This window comes from Pseudopipra pipra, chromosome 2 (genome assembly GCF_036250125.1).
Source record: "Pseudopipra pipra isolate bDixPip1 chromosome 2, bDixPip1.hap1, whole genome shotgun sequence".
NCBI lineage: Eukaryota > Metazoa > Chordata > Aves > Passeriformes > Pipridae > Pseudopipra > Pseudopipra pipra.
Window position 1 is genome coordinate 51777893 of NC_087550.1, and position 14645 is coordinate 51792537.

General features: G+C 42.3%; 1 protein-coding gene across 2 annotated transcripts in view; it reads right to left on the bottom strand.

Annotated features, from left to right (window-relative positions):
• SMAD9 (SMAD family member 9) overlaps nt 1-14645 on the bottom strand; it is a 47015-nt gene that overhangs the window by 12295 nt on the left and 20075 nt on the right. The window contains exons 3-6 of one of the 2 annotated variants that reach the window (XM_064645562.1): nt 14084-14341; nt 10936-11046; nt 8853-9074; nt 4264-4520 (exon numbers count right to left, since the gene is read on the bottom strand). In XM_064645562.1, the coding sequence (XP_064501632.1) occupies nt 4264-4520; nt 8853-9074; nt 10936-11046; nt 14084-14341 (848 nt within the window). Of the gene's footprint in view, nt 1-4263; nt 4521-8852; nt 9075-10908; nt 11047-14083; nt 14342-14645 lie in introns of both variants that reach the window. The other variant, XM_064645561.1, reaches the window with a different exon arrangement.

A 14645-nucleotide genomic window follows, 5' to 3' on the forward strand; every position in this document is an offset into this window, starting at 1 on the left:
CGTCATTGTTATCACAGTTACCTATATGGTTACTTTATGGTATTAAATTAAAAATCTCTTCACGCTTCCAAGTGCTGAAAACAACAGGCATGGAAAGGCCTGTTTCCAAGCTTGTTGCTGCAAACAGCCCATGGGGAACGGTCCCTGCTGTTTGCACCCCAGAGACATGCCCAGGAAGGTCTGGCAGACTGCTGCCTGGCACAGATAAAAAGCAGGCCAGGCTCTTTCATAACATTTTAACAGGAACTGGGTATGATCCTGGGCACTGCTTCATGTATTGGTAGGGATGCATTCTATGAGTCTGAGACCCTAGAAGTTCTAGGTATTTATCTAAACCTCTGGAAACTTTCAGCAGTTCCTATGTACCATACCTAGCCTATGTATAGATATTTTCCATAGGTTTTCTATCCTTGAACATGTCCTCTTTTCCCACAGGAGTTCCCAGCTGTCTGCTGTGGGAAGTCCTGCAGTAATTTCTCCAGCTCTTTTGGTGTGACAAGGGATACAGAGCATCTGACAGAAGATGGGGATGTGGTGCTGGCAGGGAGAAAAGAGCCTGGAGCCCCCATGCCTCAAGGGACAGGTTTAGGTTACATATCAGGAAAAGGTTTTTCACCCAGAGGGTGGTTGAGCAGTAGAACAGGCACGCCAGGGAAGTGGTCACAGCATCAAGCCTGTCTGAGTTCAAGAAGTGTTTGGACAACGCTTTCAGGCACTTCTCCTGTGAAGGGCCAGGAGTTGGACTCGATGATCCTCATGAGTCCCTTCCAACTCAGTATATTCTATGATTCTATGATTCAAGCAGGCTCAGTGTCTACTCCCTAAGCAGGCAGCCTGATTTCACAGCAACACGAGGCCTCTGAGTCACAGCCCAAAGTCTTGCAGCTCACCGGCTGTCTCACTGGCAGAACTGAACTGGGATTTCCACAGGGCAATGTGTAAAACATGGTCCCACTACAGGATGAGGATCTTCATTTGTGGGATGTTGATCAGACACTGAGTCTTACCTATCATTATGCTAGTCAGGCAGGATGGTATTCTTGTCATGGAAAAAGGATGTGGAGGTATATTAAGAATGATGCCTGCCAAAAGCACTTAAATTGTAGACTGCTGAACAACTCTGACAAGTGAAGGTGCTAGAGCCCACTTCTTTAGATGTTCAGCTGCAAAATTAGGATCTACACCGAAACAGGATGCCATAATAAGTGGTCTGGATAAAATTCATTGCTACTAAATAATGAAAAGGGGAAAGAAAGCAGAAGAGTAAAATATGGACCCACAAAAGCCCAGAGTACTTCTAAACAGGCAGCATTTTTCTGAACTGCAGAGCATTTATCAAGCTAGAAAGGGCCTGTGTTCACAGGACCTCAGACTGATGTTCTGTAAATGTTTGCATAAAATGCCAGTGCTGTCACACTCCTGAGATGATGAAGTTGCAAGTACTCAGCTGCAATGAAGATACATAGCCAGAAGGGCATTAGAGGAGCCGACGCACCTCTGCTGACTGGCAGAATGGAAAAGCCAGAGGAGTGGCAATTGCAGGTTGAAAGTACAACCTGCCAGATTTGGGGGAGTCTGGCAGCGCATGCAGGCGGCTGGCCATCTCCCTCTGCTGGCAACTCCCAAACACTCCCAGTGATGCTGTCTCTGGCTGGAGCCCTGCCAGGGGAAACAGTAGGAGGACAAGGCCCCTGTGGCCCCTTGTATATCACTCTAGGGTCGCAGGTAGCCTCCTTTATCCCCAGGGTCAAAATGAACTCGGACTTTCTTAATGAGGGAATAAGATGAGCACAACTTGCAAAGCTGTGACGGTGTTTTGCACAGATGGTAGGAAGAGGATACTAGTACCCTCACAGGGTCCTGCTGCTCCTGCCAGCCCTCCCTGCCTCCTGTGGGCAACAGCTCTCTCCAGCCCAGGCTCCAGCCATGTCCCAGAGTACTGAGTTACCTCATGCCATGGAACACAGTCGAGTCTGCTGGGTCTTCCCCTTAGCCCCAAGACTTGGGAAAATGTGTGAGGGATTGTGCTGGGTTCAGACCTCAGCTTAGAGAAACTCTTCATCTCTACCCTTTGTGCTTCAGCTGCCTCAGCTGTGGAGAGGGGCCAACACCATCCTGCTTTGGTTATCAGAAGTGCTCAATGGATGAAAACTGCTCTTACTGATGGTACATCCACAACTGAGCTCCTAGCTGCTCTGTGGGGACACAAAGGACATCAGAGGGGACAAGACATTTACCTCCCTCTGTCCCATGTCCTGCCTCCAGAAGACAACACAGTCCTGGCAAGTTTCTCATGTCTTGGTCCCTCCCCATTGCTGTCTCCCAGCTGGTAGCTCAAGCATTGGTGGGGTAGGAGACAGGGTCTCCAGCCCTTTAGCTGTGCTTGTCCTGTGGGTTGTAGGTGACCAGCAGCATCTGGACACGAATCAGGGGAGAAGCCACAGCATCACCCTGCACCTGGGGGCTCTCTTGGGGGCTCTCTGACAGACAGCATGCCCCTATCTGCAACTGCATACCCAACATCTAGCGGCACTACTGACCTCAGACTGAACACACAGGGGCTCACACCTTGGGAGAGAAATATTTTGAGAAGACTGAGTACAGGAAAAGGTATTCGTAGGCCAGGAACAAATAACCTAGATGAGATTTGCATAGCAATTTCCCAAAGGTCATGGGAAAGGTTTCAAAAGAACTCCTTGCACTGGTCTTCTGGTGCCTGAGGCACTATAGTAGCTGCTATTGTTTCAACAAAGCAAGATGATAATATGGCAGCAGCAATATAGAGTGCATCAACATCACCATTTCTGCTGCCATGCTGAGCACAGAGGCAGATAACACATCAAACCGACTGTCCCCAAGTTGCTGAGATAATGAAAATATTGCGTAACTGGCTACACTGCCTTTACAAACAACATGCCCATTCATGTCTTCCATTAATTAAAGAAAATGTTTGTTGAGTTTCTTGCTTTCCTTTTTCCCCCTAAAGTTTGCATGTGAACAAGATGTCAGCTTCACAAGAACAAAGCAGCGGCATGGTGATGGGCATGGAGATTTTGGCTTGGACTCCTGGGAGAAGTTACAGAGCACTCTTAATGCTCTCAAAGACTTAAGGAGATGGGTCCCCAAGGATGGCTTGAAAAAGTCAGAAAGATGTGTAGGACTCAACTCATCTGCTCTGTAGAACATAAGGTAACTGGGCTCAAGCCTCAAGCAATTTTTCAGTATCTTAGAATTCAATCATCTTGATTCAGTCATTTGTATAGAAACAAATCTGCAAGACGAAAGCACATACACAAGCCATTTTTTATGGTACCTAGCAGGACCAACTGGCTTCTAATGGTGCAGCTCCTCTAGTTTGCAGGCTGAACATTGCTGCCAGCTCTCCCCAGCAGCACTATAGCAAGTCAGTCTAGCATATCTGCAAACAATCTTTAAATTCTTTGGGTTTAGATGCTACGATAGGCACCTAAGTAAATTCTAAGTGCTAAAAGGAGTCAAGAGATCTCATTCTGGTGAGAAGGCCATTCAGAAAATTTGAGAAACTCCCACAAATATCACACAGATATCACACAGAGCAGTCAGACTGTGAAGTTCAGATATGAAAGACATCGAAACAGTAATTGCTTTGGTGGCCTCCTGTCTCTTCCAAGTAACAGAGGAAGATCAGATATTCTTTTTCTATTCTGCTTGCAAGAAGCCCTTCTGATCCTGCAGCTGGCCAGAGGGTACGTCATCAGAAATTATGACAATCTTTAGCCAGGGATCAGGCAGATGGCAAACAACAACTCCCTGCAAGCTAAGTGAGAGATGAAGAAGGATCCAGTGTTTCTTGACTGAGACCATATATATCAGTCTATAGTACTGGTGAGACTGTAAATTAGCCTAGAGACATAAGGACATTCTTTTCAGACCTATGGCTCTATCAAGCTCTATTGCAAACCTGTAACAATATGAGAGATCACAACTGCCTAAGACATTTACATTTTGCTAAGCCCTTCCAAGTTGAGCTTTTTGTGCAATCAGTGGGGGAACTCCACCATGCATTCTCTGCCTATTTTCCAGAGAGAGCCTATGGAATATCCAAATTTTGGAATCTAAGAAATTTCGAGGTTGACCTCAAAACTAATGATTGTAAGCACCTAGAAGTTTAAGGCAGTACTGGAAAAGAGGCAGTCTGAATTGCTTCAGAAAGGATTTGATGGGAGCTAGAAAGTAATGGGATTTGCCTTTGCAGAAATGCAAGAGAAAACAAAGAATCCTTACTTTAACAAAGCTCATTCGAATAGTACACATCTTGGTCAGCTCATACACCACTTCAAAACCATGATTGACTGACTGGGCAAGCAGCTGGGCGAAGAGCTGGTTGTTGAAGATCTTGAGGCTGCAGCCACTGGGGATCTTGCAGACAGTGGCTGGGTGGAAACCATGCTGGTAGTTACAGTTGCGGCTTTGCACAAAAATACTGCTGTCACTGACACATTCGGCATAAACTTCCCCACCAACGTAGTAAAGATGAACACCTTGAAAAAGAAAATGTAATGTGTATCATTTCTTCATTGTTCACAACACACTTTATACCAATAATTTTTTCTTTTATCCTGGCATACAAACCCAGGATCATTCCAGATACCTGGTACCTATACATTACCTTTTAGAAGACAGTAAAATGTGTGCATATCTATGTACTGTACAAGAGGCCACTAACATTAAGAGGAAAATATCATAAACACTATTTTGAGGTACTGGTCTAGAAAAAAAAAGTTTTGGAAGGCCGTATTTTTCTTTGTTTCTCAGTAAAACTTGGTTTATTTCTTTTACCCAACAGCACAGTACTTTATGACAGACACACATACATAAGTATCAAACACATGTCAACCATATACAAAGCATGAATCAAAACTATCCAAGAACTGAAAAATCAGTATTACATTACACATTGAAGTGTATTTTCTCTGTTGAGAACATGCACGCTGACCAAGACCCACTTCACTGCATGCAGTTATTTTACTACAGGATCCTACGTCATACAGTTAAAACACAGCATAGTGTGTACTTAAAATAGCTTTTCTGTATTTTGCTTTATCCATCACATCAGAACTGAGTATTTGCATTTACATGATGTGACTGACTCGTCAGATCCTGTTCCAAGTGACCTTTAGCAAGAAAAGGACTGATTTTGTTCTGAACTTTCCAGTGCCCAAGTGACTTACCAACACTAACCTTCAAATTTTGACTGTGCCTTGGGGAAATGAAGGTGGAAGCACTTCTATCCATTCAAATACTCTGATCCCCTCAGGATATCTGCTTGCATGAAAATATACCTAAATTGGTGTGAGAATTTATCTTAGCCTAATTCAGTAACCTTAAAGTTAGGGATCTTGTGTAAGCTAATTGTGTAGACACCTTCCCTAGATGATAGATGATGACAGGCATTGTGACCAGATGATTCATTCCATCCGCTACAGAGTGCAGGCTTACAGCCAGTTTAACGCCATGGAAGTCTGTGTAGGTGCTGAAAAGGCTCTCCCATTCCCTACCCCTGCTGTTTCTTCTCACACCTACTTTCATGCTGGCAGCAATGGCTGAGGATCGGGAACCAGCTAATAAACTTCAAACCAAACCAAACCAAACCAAATCTATTTGCAGTGAGATCTTCATCAGTGCAAGCGCAGCAATGGGGACCCAGCCTGCTTAAACGTGAGCATGAAGCCACACCCTAAAAGGGGCCAAGTCATCCTGTGAAAATGCCCAGGCAGTCACCTTTCCCATGGCTGGATTAGGGGAAATGAACCCCTCCCATAGTCAAGAGAGGTGGAAGAACTCAATTCTTTGTTCTCATAAAAACCACCACTAAATAAAAGTAAAATCCTCCTCTCTATTCCCAGGTATGGCATTCAAACACTTACATACTAATGTACATTTTCACAGAGCCTCAGTGGACTGCCTCCAAACCTAGTGATAACTATGCTTTAATAATGCAGTTGAAATTACTTTTATTCCTGGTGTCTTTCATAGAAAGACTGGTTACATATTCCCAGTCTGTTCATCATTCTGTGGTCATAACAACAAGGGGTAGCAGCACATCCCCAGGACAAAAGCAGCCTCTAAACAGAAGTGGGAAAGGCTCAGGGAAAAGCAGGTTGAGTGGGAAAGGAATCTGGGAAGATTATGTTCTCCCACAGTTTTCCAGGGTGACTCAGACAGGAACCTTTAAGTCTGTCTTCAAGCCACCACTTGACTTCTATGCACCCACAAGATCTCAAATGAGATGCAAGTGGCAGGGGTGTGGCTTGAAATACACACTGGTGCTGCACTGGGAACACAAGCAAGGGGACAGCTCCATTCCACCAGTCTTCAGGTCTGCTCTGACTACGCCAGACACTGTGGGGTGCTGCACACTGTGACTGCTATTACTTGACCTACTCTCCTTTCCTTACCTTGGAAATGCATAAAAGGGAAGGACTGAAAACAGGAAGGACCTTGATGGAGTCCGTATAATTTTCTGAAATAATCAGATGGGGTGAGAACAGAGGGTAAGGAGAGAAGAATAAGGACATAAAAATTCACCACATTTCAAATCTTAAAGTGTGGCTACTGATTTAGGGTAACCACACTTTGTGGTACTAAGGTGAAAAATTTTTAAGGCTGGGTTTTTGAAGTATATTGAGTAACCCATTTTCTGGAAAAAATTAATTCTTTCAAAGGCATCGCCCAATCTGTCTGCTATAGTAACAAAACCACCGTTAGTCCCAAAAGCAGATGCTACAAATTGCTTTTTCCTTGTGGACTTTTTAAAAGCAGTAAATACAGCAGTAATGAAATATCAGTATGTATTTCTATTCTTCTAGTATTCATTCAGCAGAGGAAAGCACCCTCAAGGAAACCAAGCTGCTAGATACATATTTGTAGAAGACCAAATCAAGGGTCCATACGTTTTAGTGGGATTTCATTGCTCCATGCAGAAGCTGGAAATTCAGCAGTCTCCAAGCATCCACATCGTCTTGACACTGATCAAAAGTCCCCTTTTTGTCCTTGAAGTCTAACTGCTGAAACAGGTCCAATTGCTAGTAGATGTTGCATTGTGTTCTGGATTGTTTTTAGCTTTGATGTGGTATTTCCAGGAAACCGTTTCACGCTGATACACTAGATGACAATTCAATCGCATATCCTTATCCTACTGAGCTAATCTTGTTTACTCACTCTTTTTTCTCCCCTGTTAACATGTGACAATTGTATCCATTTCAGTAGCTTTCATCTGTCCACCATGCTTTTGAACTACACATTTTGGAGCTGCTCTGTGCTCTTCTGCAGGCCTGTACTGGTGCCACTTATACTCCACTTTATATGTTCTTTTAAGATTTACATAAACAGGCAAGAACAGTAAAATCACGGATCTCTGATACACTAAACTCCTCTCTGGGCAACCTGCTCCCTTCCCTTGGGCAGATTCCTAGTGTAGGACTTTAAAGGACTTTTAAGCAATGAAGACAGATCTTCAGATTTAAATGGATGAAGACCATTAGCATTTCCCTAATTTTATTTTTGTTCTGTCTCTTCCTCTTTTGGCGCAGAAAGTCACAGGATGTAACATCCTCAAATGACAGCTGGGATCTTTTGTCATTCTTTTAGGGCCAGGTTCATCTTTCATCTACATCCCTCTGACAACTTACACTGATAGGGAAGCTTTGCTTTATTTACTAAGTTAGAACTAGATGTACAACACATTTGCACCTCTCACAACGAACCGCTATGACAGACACTTGTAGTATCACACTGGCTTCACACAGCACATCTGCAACACAAGTGCCTTCCCTCCCAGAGAAAAGTGGAAGAGCAAAGCACATCTCCTGCACCAGCCTTCAGGTTCACTGCTGTTTGCAAAAACTGTATCACATTTGTCTCAGAGCTTCCTTGTATTCAGTCATTCAACACTAGACTATCAAGAGCCAATTAAAATATTGCTCTAGGCCTGGGAAATAAGGTGAGGTTGACAAGATAATAGCAGTGGAACAATTAGAGTTAATTAGCCCAGTGGGAAATACATTCCCAAGTAGCTACTGGTGCAAGGCTGAGTTGGCAAGATAATGAGTCTAGACTGGATATACCAGAACATGAAAAGCTTCATCTGCATGGAGAAGTGGCTGGCACAGGGCTTCTGACTCACCATCACAAACAACAGTAAATTCTGCGAGAATATCAAGCCCTACACAGCCCCAGTGAGCTGGGGCAGATTGTGTGTGGTCACGCATGTCCAGGTGTGGTCTCTCACCAGCAGCAGATGATTCTGCACACTGTACACCAGAAGTGGAGCATACAAAGAGAACCACCGATGGGAGAACGGAAGCCTTAGTTTTACTGGTGAAAAGTTGGCAAAGCAGGGAATCATTGGTGGTGGCAGCGAGGGGGGGGAAGCTACAAAGACAACTCTGGTAGAGTTCTTCAGCTAAGTAACTCAACTACTAAGTGTTTCATCCATTTCCCTTTGTTATTTGGTGGGAGGAGAATCAGCCCTCAGGCACTAGCAATTATCCTTGTAGTGGCATTTCAATGGCAATATTCCCAGTTGCCAGAAGCTCTAATAAATAAAATGAAAATACATACTGCTAAATCAGAACACATAACTATAAACAACATTTTTCTCTTCACTGGCCAAGTAAACAGCTTTTGTAAGGAGCTACTCTGCTGATTGTTATCCAGTCAGAAAAGAATCAGCTGCTTTTCTTCTATTTCAGAATAATCTCAGAGCTTTTATTTTAAGACAAGCGCATTTGACAAATCAGATAGGTTTGTTAATGCAATATGTGGATCTTTTGAGTTCTGAATATTCCTGAGGAGAAGGGATTTCCTCTTACCTTTTCCTATGTGTCTCCTGGTGTTTTCTATAGTAGAGTTGCGGTTTACATTTGACAGCAGACCCAGGCAGAACCTGTTTTTGTTATTTGAGGGATCTGTAAATCCATCTATAAGGATGCTTCGAGAGGAAGCCTGGAAAGTCTCCCCTACACGGTTGTTGAGTTCATAGTAGGCAACTGAGCACCAGTGTTGGGGTTCCTCATAACAAACAGGCCGAAAGTCTGTAGGAAATAAAAGTTAGTCAGCTGCTCAGGTCTCAGTAATATTTTTTAAACAATCCTTCTCTGTTTTCTTTCCTCTCTCCCATTCTCAGCCCCCCATCTCTTCATCTAAACAGTCACTTATGTCATGCTTTATCTCAACAGCAGCTTCCCTTGCTTCTTAACTTTTTTTACTGAAGTCCCAAACATGCAAAAGTTTGATGCACCAGCTTAACTCTAACACATTGACATTCCTTGCTGAACTGGGGCCCAAATTATACACTGAAAATAGTAAGGGATACATCTGCTCTACACACCAGCAGGAGCTAGGGATGACAGATGGGCTCAAAGCAAGTCAAAACTAAGGCAAGCCTTCAGCCTAATACCAAACTCTGTAGTTCAGAAGTAATAAATCACTACCCCCACCTCCCATCCCCCATTCTCAATTTTTAGATGCTTTCAGGCTTTCTGCTTCCATGTGGGATCGTAAGCAGAAATGTCAGCAAGGTCATTTCTTTTGGATCTACCCATGCCCAGGTTTTCTAAGTCAGAGACAGACCGAAAAATGTAACAGAATCTCTGAGCCTCATTTTTCCTACAGAAATTAGAAGGAAACCTTATCCTGCCTGCTCACCACAGGCATGTAAGCCTGCCTGCCCCCAGAGCCTCTGTGCGTAACCTCTAATAAACTCCTAACTAATATTCAGTAGGATAGTGATCAGGGTGGTAAACTATGATAAAGAGATTAAAGTAGCTTGACAATTTATTTTAAAGTATTGGTGTCTGATAACTTATTATTATCTGGTCATTCTGTGTAATTAGCACCATCCCACTCATCTTCCTTCTGCTCCAGTTCCATGCTACATACAACCTTCTCATTTTTTCAGAAGAACTGGCAGTAATTTTTTAATGTGCATGTGTGTGCACAGTGTTCAGTCCTCATTCTATAAAACACATTTCTTTAAGAATACAATATGATGGACTAAAAGAACAATGGGGATTTTTCCTTTGCAGTAGCAGGAAGCCAAAGTAAAACCCAGCAGAGGAACTCCCATTTGCCCTTGGTACTCTCCAGCAATCGGCTTTGAATAGTGGAGACATTAGTTGCCAGTACTGGTGCAAAGGTAGCAGGGACCATGATGAAGATGACATCAAGTTGCTTTGAGGGGTGCAAGGAGGATCCCAGACCCTTCTTCTCTGACCATCCATGCCCCCTTCCACTAAAGCATTCTCATAAGAGGACAGAGGTTGGTCTTCTGTAAAAATCTCTTTGTACTTAACTAGAACATGTCCTTTTCTTTTCTAGCCAGCCAGTAATGTAACATTTATACAAAGATGGCAGCAGAAAGGTTCCTACCACAAGACTTTAAAGTACTTGAAACCCAGAGCTGAAGGTGGTAAAAAAAAAAGAGTTCTGATATTGATAATGCTTTTGTGTGTTATACTGCCCCACCATGCTAGATTTGATATATTTATCTTTATGATGTAGATAACAGTGCTTGCTTTCATGAACAACTTTTAAATGTAATAGTACATGGATACAAATAAACTAGATAAAGTAGTTAAAGTACAAAAGTAAAGTAATAGTAGTAAAGTAGTTGACTACATAAAGTAGTTAAAGTACAAAAATACAAATAAAAATACAAAATACAGAGTCTAAACTCTGTAACTTTGCACATAATACATGGTATTCTTACATCAACCTATTCCGCTAGGTAATGGGTGGGTCTAGCACAGAGCCTTACTGCAAAACTGCCTGAACCCTATTATTACACATCGATGAACCCTTTTGTTCAAAGGACAATTCTTTTTCTTAACAGTTTTTATGTAAAAAATAGTACAAATGGTTATTTACTTTCAGGTTCTCCATCGGCAGATTTACCTCCATTGGGCAAAGACAGCACTAGTTGACTTTCAGCTATTGCATCCATTGACCGTCCATTGTGCATTCCTGCAGGTTCTCTTGTGTGGTAGGGCGGAGGTGGAGTTTCCACTGGAAGAAAGAAAGAGAGAGGGAAGGGAAGGGAGGGAATGGAAGGAGTGAGGGAGTGGAAGGAGGGAGGGAAGGGAAGGGGACGGAAGAGAAGGGAGATGGAGGGAGAGAGAGAGAGGCAGACAGAGAGAGAGAGAGACAAGGAGGGAGGGAGGGAAGGAAAGCAAAGAAAGAAAGCAAGAAAGCAAAGAAAGAAAGCAAGAAAGCAAGAAAAAGAAAGCAAGAAAGAAAGAAAGAAAGAGAAAAAAAGAAAGAAAGAAGCCTAAATCAGTATGTTGGTAAATTCCTTCTTGGCTTTTCCTGGTGAATATTATACCTCTTTGGCATTGTTTAGCCAGAGAAGGGCTGGAAACAGCACAAATCTGAACCTGACCTCCCTTCAGTCTCTAGATTAAGACCATTGTGTGTTCAGAGAAGATGGGAAGGAAGGGCTGTCATGTTGGACATGCAGCACTTGAGACAGGGACAGTCACAACAGTGCCTCAGGCCTAGACCCGTGCCAAGTTCTCTCTTAACACCAGCTGTTACCCTACAAAAGTAATGAAGTTTGATCCTTCAGTTCCAGACTTCTCTCATGAATTTAAAACTTACGGAGATGATTTAAGAGCAGAAGCTAACTTTAAATGATCCTCTGGGAGAAAGCTCTCTTCACAGTCTATAAAAAAAAGCCTATGGAAAGCATTTACACTCTAAAATCAGACTTGGCAAATCTCCTTCCAGATTTATTTTTTTTACCTCTGTCCTACAAGGGAAGTCTGTCCTCTCTTGGTTTGTTCAGTCTCCCGTCAAGGAGCAATGGATGTGTTGAAAACATTAGGAGAAAAAGTATCAACTCGCAACCTGCCCAGCTCCTGATTTGTTCCATTTCCAGCAACACGAGCTAGAAAATAGGTTACTCTATAGCAGCGATTCTCAAGAAAGACAGAAGGCTTCAAAAAGCCAAAGAAAAAAGGTCTTAATTTTCAAATTAAAAAATGTCAACATTCACTGCATAAGCACTCAAAGCATGTAGCTTTGTTCATTTGAACAGAAACTCTGTGAGCTTATGTGCTAATTATAGCCATATACAAGCTTGTAGGACTATGGATCTCTTTAAGCACTGTTTAATTTGGTTCCAGTTTGAAATTCCCTGTTGTGTTTGGGGTCTGTTGGCTGGCCCTCAAAACAGAGCAACTTCATCTGGAAGTGGATGACTGTGAACTGTCTCATAAGACAACCATTGCATCTTCAGTACTTACTAGTACTGAACAGGAATGTAATTTTACTTAAGCACTGTTCAGGATTTAGGAATTTCATACACCACATGATATTTCTAACATACAGGTGACATAAGCCTCCCACATAAAATACAACAAGCTAGAATGGTAAAACAAAACCAAGAAATAGTGGAAGAGAAAACAAGTCACAGAAAGGAATATAATCACACAGTCATGTGGTTATATGGCTATTTTTGATGTCTATGCCTAAGCTAGTCACCATAAGCTCTCCTTATATCCACAACAGAAACATAGGCACCCACAGAGACAGTGTATCTCACGTACTTTAAACATATACAAGAAGATGCAATGAATCCTGTTGTAGGAGTCCCTGTTTTCCTCCATTGATTAGAAAGAGAGTATAGAGAATCGCATGAGATGCAGAAATTAGCATAGCTGACATCTATATTTGGTCACAGCAATCCTGCTCAAGGTTCTTGATGTAACTCCAGTTTGCTTTAGATACCCTTCCATCCTTGATTGTTACATAGGCAAATTATGCTTATCAGCATGCCATGTGCTGTGATATACTGAAGCTCAGGTTGAGCCACTTCCATTTTTAAGTAGATTTGCAAGGTCCCAAGTTCAGTTAAATGCACGAGTCAGAGTCATTACATAGCTGGAACGGGCCTGATTTACTTGTCAGGACCAGCTCCACTGAATCCAGCTTGGTTACACAGAGGTGAAAGAAAAAATATAGGAGAAGACAAACAAGTCTTACTACTCGATGAAATGTTTCAGTGTTGCTAAATATGACTTAATCTGAAATATAGATCTAGAGAAGAAATTAATGAAGACATATTCAATGAATGGAGAGAGAAGGAAAAACATCACACTGTATTGAAAGCATTCAGCTTAAAAAGGAAGTTCAAATACTACAAATACCTTGTAAAAATAAACTTCTTGCACTTAAAGTGAAAATAGGCATGTCATTAAGGACATGCATTTAAACACTTTGCAGTTGAGATACTAAAATTTTAAGCTACAAGTTTCTGATCTGAATTCATCTTTGTGGAAAAAGCTGAGAATAATGAAACTATTTGAAAGTTAAAGAGTAGAAGTGAATCTGAAACATGTTTTGATATTAAAACTATCAGCTGTGTTACATTAACAGCAAATGCATAGTTAAATTTTCAGGTAATTAGAGCAGTACTAAGTAAGGAGTTTACAACACAAACAATCTGAGTGACATAACCCTCCCAACTTCAGAACTGTGGAACACATTTCAAAGTCATAGGAATCTGTCTAGTGGCTTCCACAAGTTAGGCCAGATTGGTAAACACCTTAATTTATACAGTCAGTGGGATCACCACACATTTAAAAATATTTCTGCACACCAATTTCCCCATTTTATCCTCTCTCTTGATGGAGTTTCTAAAGGTTCCTACTCTGACCATCTCAGGTCCCTTACTTGGGTCTTGCAAGTGCTCTTTTCCATGAATTGTATTGGAAGCTTGGATGGACAGCTTTAGACAGAAGGTGGCCTGGCTGGCACACTTGCTTCTCTCCTCAACTTCCTCTTTACAGTAATCATGAAATCTCACCCAGGCACTTCTAGGAGTGGAATGACTACAATTCTTAGTCCCTTGAGCATCCCTCAGAAGGACTGGGAGTCAAATACACAAGAAGCAGTAACAAGAAATCACATTCCAAGTCCACTCTGTCCAACAGTTCAATCTGTAGCTACAGCCTAAGGGAAGCATACAGAATTGTCACCTGACTCCAGGCTCTGGTAAGAACCTCAACTGCCTCAGTCAGAATGTCTAAAAGCTCATTATTACCTGTGAGCTGATAGGGACTTCCTGGTCCAGAAGAGCTTTCTGGTGAGTTGGGATAGCTGATGCTGTTAGGTGACTGGGAAAACATGTGGCTGGGTGATGATGGAAAAGGGGTGCATGGAGGATGCTGGAAAGAATCAGGATAGGTGGCATTGTGCGGCATCAGTGGCTCACTGTGCAGAGAAGTGTTTCGAAACTTGGCAAGGAGGCTGAGGTGAGGGTTAAACTCACTGTGTCTTGGAACGAGTACAGGAGGCAGGACTGCAAATAAAAATAACAACAAGAAATAAAATGGTTAAAACTGCATTCTTGAAAGTATATCTCTTTGTAAGTTAAAAAGAGGTATATTCCATGCTGCTCAAATACTGCTATCTATAGATAAGTCATTGAAAGGCAACAAACTTGTTCAAAATCAACAATCAAAAGCTGATTCTTGGGACTTTTTTTTCTGCAGATTTGCAGCCAGTTACAGCAGTTCCATATGCAAAACATGGAATCCTGACTTCAGCAAAGTACCAAAAAATTCACAGGTACGGCATGAGCACACAGTCCTCTTACAGAAATG